Source organism: Sander vitreus, chromosome 24 (assembly GCF_031162955.1).
Source record: "Sander vitreus isolate 19-12246 chromosome 24, sanVit1, whole genome shotgun sequence".
NCBI lineage: Eukaryota > Metazoa > Chordata > Actinopteri > Perciformes > Percidae > Sander > Sander vitreus.
The window spans coordinates 287,501-295,000 of NC_135878.1; the positions used below are offsets into that span (position 1 = coordinate 287,501).

The following is a 7,500-nucleotide window of genomic DNA, read 5'->3' on the forward strand; positions in this document are numbered from 1 at the left end:
AGAGCCAGCATATCTCCACCAGACTCCATGTAAATAATCAGGACTTTTAGCGTGTATAGAGCCAGCGTATCTCCACCAGACTCCATGTAAATAATCAGGACTTTTACCATCGTACAACACACGTCATTCAAAGTGGACAGAAACTAAATAAAACTACCAAAAGCCGTCTTGGTTCATCTTTCCACTGTTCCAACAATCACCACTCTGGTCTGGTTGAAATAAACCCTTAAGTCACCCATTTACATGTGGAAATATGCTGGCTCTATACACGCTAAAAGTCCTGATTATTTACATGGAGTCTGGTGGAGTTTGGTGATGGTGATTTCGGGGCTGTTTCATGTTAAACTAAAAGGATCTTCCTCTTTAACTAAAAGGTCTATCTCTGTAGGGATCCTTTCATAATGTTGTCAGACTCTTAGAATAATAATCTGAGTCTGTCAGCAGCAACAACAGGACTTTTAGTGGACGCTGACTGACGGTTCCCGCTCAAAAGTGATTCATCTTCTTTATTAACTGTATACAAAAAGAGACGTTCAGGGATGATTTTCACAATAAAAGTCTCTATTTTGTCTTTGTAAAATCGCTCATTTCAGACAGAAGTCGGTCTTTTTTGTTTCTGGTTGAGTTGGAAGATATAACACACACACACACACACACACACACACACACACACACACACACACACACACACACACACACACACACACACACACACACAGCTTATTATTTACGATGATGATGTGTTTTCTCTTTCTTAAATGGCCTGTGGTCCCAATTTGTGTAATTGGCGTTCATCCAGGAGACCAAAAAGGCGAGCTGTCACATCATCTTCAACTAGCCAATCAGGGGGTCAGAGCGAGGCAAAGGGGGCGGAGCTTGCGCGGTGAATGCAGCGCAATTAAACAGAGGGGAGCGCAATTTAAATCCAAAATACTTCTGGACGCGAGCAGCGCAGGAATCACACACAGTGAGGGAGTCAAGGTGAAGTGGAGCGTAACACCGGAGCTCTGACGCGTTTATGGTCCAATGTTTTGTTGGGAAACTAAAAGCAGGACACAGAAGAAGTGTCGAGTTTTTATTTGTATTCTCTCTTCGTGACTTTCTGCCTCTGCTTCTCTGATGGAATCGTTTTGTTTAATCGGATTATTTCTCCTCTGAACACCGGTGGTGTGTCGGAATTCTCTCCCCTTCTTCCTTTCTCTTTTTTTCTAATCTTAACCACTCGTTTTTATGTCTAAACTTAACTGGACTGTCATTTTTCTCGACTAAATTAACTGTGAAGACAGCTAAACGCAGACCCAACTATTCCGCCTAAAGAGCGAGCATTTGGTGCGATAAGAGTGACGGAAAACCTTCCGTTTTACGCGCTGAAACCTCAAGCAGAGGGGAGATTTTCAGCCTGAACTCCAGCCGCGGATCCCCCCCGGGGCTCTGCTGTCCTTCCAGCCGGCCACAGCGCGTCTTCCCCGGGCTCCTCCGAGCTGCAGCGGCCGTTAAATGAGCGCAGCGTTCAGCCCGTCCTTCATGGTGATGCAGCGGCCACTCGGAAGCACCACCGCCTTCAGCATTGACTCTCTGATCGGGGGGCCCCCGCAGCCCAGTCCGGGACACTTTGTCTACACCGGATACCCCATGTTCATGCCGTACAGGTCGGTGGTGCTGCAGCCGCCGCCTCCGCCGCCTCCGGCCCTGCAGCAGGCTCTCCCCGCCGCACACCACGCGCAGATCCCCAGCCTGCAGAGCGGCTTCTGCTCCAGCCTAGCGCAGGGAATGGCGCTCACATCCACGCTCATGGCGTCGCTGCCTGGGGGCTTTTCCCCGTCCCAGCAGCACCAAGAGGCTGCCAGAAAGTTCGGCTCGCAGTCGCTGCACGCGGTCTTTGACAAAAGTCAGGAGCTGCGGCTGCAAGAGGAGGACGGGAAGAGCTTCCTGCAGGGGAAAGAGGCCGCAGCGATGCACGCTTTCCACGACACGGAGCAAACATCCACAGGTACGTAGGGGGGGGGGGGTCTTTTTCACCCGAAACTAAGCCTCAAATCCCGGCTCAAATGCTGGCTCTGACTAGTGTAACTTCATAGTAAAATACACGAAAAACGGCCCATTAAAATGTGACTTTAAGCTTAATCTAGGGAACATTTCTCCATCACAAAGGTTTTTAAATATCAGGAATATAAAGTGTGGTAAAATATTATTTCACGTTTGAGATTCTGTCCGAAATATTTCACATTTTCAACATGTTTTTATTAGAGGAAGCAAAACAAATGTTGGTTTTATAAAATCGTTGTTAAAATGTGACTCAAGTCAAGAGAAAATGAAGAATAAAGCCAGCTGACCAGAGCAGGAAAAGAGAGCGCGGGCCGTATATTGGCAGGTTTGGGCTGATTAATTACGGACTAATAATCCTTTATTTCTGTTACTTTTAAACGTGTTTAAATACGTATTTCTTTGCCATGTAGAGGTATCCAAAATCTAAAAACAAAAGGGTTAGATGTTGCCTGGAAAAACTAATAAAATGTGAAGAAATAATTGTATTCATTTATTTTAAAGAAGGCCTCAGTGTCTCGATTCTGTAAATCAGATAAAGTCATCAACATGTTGTTTTTTGTCTCAGATTCTTTGAGAATAAAATGTATTTTACATCCAGAATGTAACTGAGTCTGACAACGTGTTCACTCGGATGGATTTAATCTCATATTTGGTTTTATTTCATGAAGAAACGCCTGTATTTGTGTACATGTACACAATGTAAGGGACAGATATGTACTTTACACCTCGGGAAGTCCACAATGGAAGGTGCGTAATTGTACCTTCAAGATACATTTTTGTACTTTTAAAAAGGGAACATTTGTACTATTAGGGAACAGAAATGGACCATATTGTACCTCTTTTTCTTTTTCTGACAGTGCAGTTTTTGGTGATAAATCATCAGCGTTTGATGCTTCCTGTCCTGATATTAAAATCAGACATTATAGGATTTTATTTGTGATTTAATCTGACGTTATTCAGCTCCGTTTCACACGCGGACACACACAATGTGAGCGGCCGCGCGGAGAGACGCTTCGTGCGTAATTACGCGTGAAAAATAAAAATCCCTGCAGAGCGCGTGGCTTCCAAACACTGATCTGATGATGGATATTGACACGAGACACGACAGGACACCCCCCTCCTTTAATTCACTCCCACAGATGTCACAGTCAGCTTCACTTTAACAACATTTCCGGCCAAAATAAAACCGTTTTCCCTGATGTTAAAACGTGACTGTGTTAATTCTCCTCTGATCATTTGGGGTGTTTTAGGGCACGAGTCTTTGGAATCAGAAATCAGTTTTTAAGAAGACATTTAGCACAGTTTATTTAATCTTTATAATCAAACAAAACTGATATTTGTAGACCGAAATGATCAGATGATTCACATTTTTTCTCGTTTCAAACCTGGGGACATTTAGGACTTCTTTTCTGTCTTCATGTACTCCTATTTCTCTGTATTAATACCGTTTTTTTTGTGATGACACATGAGAAAAGGAGATATGAGGAGCTATTTTAGACAGAAATAATTCAAACATTTAAATGTTTTTATGATTTTCAGGCAGAAAAACAGCTTCTGGTTTCGATTTTCGGGGGATTTTATGACTTTTTGTGCCTGTTCATATATATTTTGTGCTCCTCAGAGCCCACAGTAATTAAGACTCAAAGGAGAACGTAAAGATGAGATATGATATATTTTAGACCTGTAAGTGTTTAGGATTTGCAGGCAGGAAAACCCGCTTTTCAGATGGATTGTGGGGAAATGTTCCGACTTGTGTGTGTGTGTGTGTGTGTGTTCATGTATTAATACAGTTATTGTGTGTCCTTCAGTCAGAGCCCACAGTAAAGAAGACTCCAGGGAGGAGGAGTGCGGCCGGAAAGATGAGAGCTTCTCCATGGACAGCGACTTGGACTACAGCTCGGACGATAACCTGCTCTGTCACAAGGAGGATGGGGGGGAAAGCGGCGGCGGCGGCGGGCTGGAGGACGGCCAGCACGTGCACGGAGGCTCGGGCTCCGGTGCAGGCTCCGGTGCGGGGGGAGGAGGCGGCGGAAGCGGGAAGAACCGGCGGCGACGGACGGCATTCACGAGCGAACAGCTGCTCGAGCTGGAGAAGGAGTTCCACTGCAAGAAGTACCTGTCGCTGACCGAACGCTCGCAGATCGCGCATGCGCTGAAGCTGAGCGAAGTGCAGGTGAAGATCTGGTTCCAGAACCGGCGCGCCAAATGGAAACGCGTCAAAGCCGGAAACGTCAACAACAAATCCGGGGAGCCTTCCCGGAACCCCAAAATAGTTGTTCCCATCCCGGTGCACGTGAGCCGCTTCGCAATAAGGAGTCAGCACCAGCAGATGGAGCAGGCCAGACCATAATAATAAGCAAGAAACTAACAGCTTTTCTAGTGACTGAATCCCGTGTTGGAGAGTTTATTTTATTTTAATTCCTGCAGTGCACTTATAAACTCAGACAAGTCGTTAAATGTGCGGGGTTTATTCAGTCTGTCAGATATTATTTTTATTTTATTATATTTATAAGCTTTAGGGGGAAAAACGTGCTTCAAGAAAATCAATTAAACCCAAATAAAAAAAAAAGGTTATCAGGTAAACTAACTACTCAGTTAATTTAGGGGAAATAAAGACTTCATTTAGCATCTTTTAACCAACAGAACAACCGAAAAATACTATTTAATTAAAATAAAATGAAATAACACCACATTTAAAAGATAAAATAAATGACATTTAATTCAGTTTGTCAGATTTTTCACATAGTTCTGATTTTAAGGAAACATTTGGCTTCTTAAAAGTGCAGTTAATGTAATTATATCACCTTATAAACTCTATATATTGACATGACGCCACTTAACCAAATAAAACCTTCGTGATGAAATGTCTAATCTGAAGAAAGATTGGAAATAAGAAATAATCTGAGGCCTCTGAGCTGATAGTTTCTTACAAATCCCATTTTTCAGGTTACATTATAACAATAGCCTAACTATATATTCGTGTTATATTAATGCACTTGTCCTGTAAAAAAATCAGCCAAATTCCTTTATAATCTTGTTTGTTTTAGGAGCTTTTCAGACTCAAACGAAGCTCGTTTTTCTCAGAAAGAGAGTAGAAATATCTCAAATCTAAACACTACACTTATATTACTTGCTTATTAAATATGGCCGTTTTTAAAAGGACACATTAACAAATATTTTAATAACATTTGTGAGTCTGACAAAGTAATTTTGGGGAAACTGTGGCAGCGAGTTTAGAAAATGCCACTTTTCCCCAATGGAGTTTGGTGGTAATCACTGAAAAGGACGTTTGGATTCAAGAACCGTGTGCAAATGAAACCAGTTAGTTTTTTTTCTGATGTTTTCAGGCTTTATCATTTACTTATTCTTTACAGGAAATAAAAAAATATACATTTCAAGCCTCAACACGGGACTCAGTGGCTCGTTAAGATGGACATTTCTCTGCACCAGGAACCGCAGTATTCAGATCTAATCGTTTTGGAGCGACACCAAAAACTGTGCGTAATGACGCTCCGCTGACGATGAAAAGACAAACTGACATGTACATACACACTCGGGACCAAACTGAGGACTTGACGTGTTATTATGAAACATTATTCTTCATTTGAGAAACATTTTGGGGGTTTTTCTGACCCTCCTGTCTGTGCTACTGAACTACTCTCTTTGGATCATTATTGCTTCTTTTATTTTATTTCTTTGGGACAAAATGACGCTGCTAATTTATTTATATGAAAGTGTGCAAAAGTAACTAACATTCCCTGACGTATGGAGCTTAAAAAAAAAAAAAAAGAAAGTGTGAATTAAAAGATGAAACCAGATGTTCACAGCTGTCTCCGTTCATGTTCTGGATTTACGACAAGGTCCCTTTTTCCTCCAGTTTATTAAATCAGACTTAACTAAAATATCAGATCTTCAGCTTGGATTATGTTCAATAAAAACACAAACACATTTTCAGTTTAGTTATTTCAGTGGTTAGTCCTATTGTCCAGATGTTGATTTAAAAAAATAAAAGTCCAGCTTTATTTTCTTTTATTTTGAAGGCCTGATGCTTTGAAAAAAGGCCACAAATCTGATTTATTTTTAGAAATTAAGGAGAATAACTAAGTCCATGTATTTCCAGACTGATAAAAGGCTGAAGAAAGTAAAATTATTAGTGAGAAATATTAATCTGGTTTAACTGAAAATAAAAAATAAAAGTCCAGATTTTTTGTCATTTTATTTTGAAGGCCTGATGCTTTGAAAAAAAGGCCACAAATCTGATTTATTTTTAGAAATTAAGGAGAATAACTAAATCCATGTATTTTCACACTGATAAAGGCTGAAGAAAGTAAAATAATTAGTGAGAAATATTAATCTGGTTTAACTGATTTTTTGTCGTTTTATTTTGAAGGCCTGATGCTTTTAAAAGGCCACAGATCTTCAAATCTAAAAAATAAGAACAAACTATAACTAACTGATTAATAAAAGCTTTAAAATGTAAACAATAGTTTGACTGAAATATTAAAATGTAGTTGAACTGGTTTGGAAAACAAGAACATTGAAATCAGAGCAGATTTGGGGTTTTCTTTTGTTGCCCGTCTGTGTCACAATGATCACATCCTGCAGGTCAAAGGTCCCTCTCATTACGCGCCTGTTGTTATGACAGCGCGGGCACGAGCTGGATACGAAAATGCGCGTTCACGCGGCTGCGTGACATACCTGAAATCTAGCGCACTGACATCTGCCCGTTTTTACAACCACATGTCGACTCTAACTAAGTGTTTCTGGTTAAAAAGTAAAATATTTTGGGGACAATCCTGCTTCAACAAAACACGCGCGCACACACACATACACGCACGTGCACACACACGTGTACAAATCACAATCATCACATTTAAAGATGAAATAAGTGACTTATAAACGCAGAGAAATCCTTAAATCTGTTGCTTTTTATTCAGTTTGTCAGATTTCTTTCACATAAGTCGGATTTTAAGGAAATGATCAAACGTTAAAAGCAGATCACGAGGCTTGATGTGAGGTTTTTTTGGACAAAGAGTCACATTTAGTTAACAATGTGAAGCTTTTAGGGGACAAACCTGCTCTAACAAAGATCCCATAAACATCTCATTATATTCTTTAAGGGGTGAACTAAGTATTCGGTTCATTTTAGGGAGAAATAGGGATTTAATGTAGCATCTGTTAGCCTACAAAACAACCTAAAAATACAAAATAAGAAATAAATACCTTGGTTTGGCGTCTTGTGGTTGTATCCAGGCAACATGTTGCTCCATCCGGTCATCACACTAAAATAAATGAATAACGCTAAGCTTATTATTATGTACTATTTCTGTAAAACATAGAGGAAACGTGAAACAATAACAAAGCGTCTACCTCCGGAGGGCGCTCTTTAGTGACGTCGTCAACGACAGGTGTCGGTAATCAAGCTAGGCATAGCAACAGAGGCAGTTCCCCCCT

General features: G+C 40.9%; 2 protein-coding genes across 2 annotated transcripts in view; one reads left to right on the forward strand and one right to left on the reverse strand.

The window, feature by feature from the left end:
* Positions 1-7,500, reverse strand: part of iqcb1 (IQ motif containing B1) — a 48,842-nt gene that overhangs the window by 41,173 nt on the left and 169 nt on the right. The window contains 2 exon segments of the mRNA XM_078243614.1: positions 7,270-7,328; positions 7,417-7,498. Coding sequence (XP_078099740.1) covers positions 7,270-7,316 — 47 coding nt within the window. The 5' untranslated portion in view covers positions 7,317-7,328; positions 7,417-7,498.
* gbx2 (gastrulation brain homeobox 2) lies at positions 1,483-4,396 on the forward strand. The gene is made up of 2 exons (XM_078244010.1): positions 1,483-1,990; positions 3,837-4,396. The coding sequence occupies exons 1-2, from the start codon at positions 1,498-1,500 to the stop codon at positions 4,394-4,396; spliced, it is 1,053 nt and encodes a 350-aa protein (XP_078100136.1). The 5' UTR covers positions 1,483-1,497.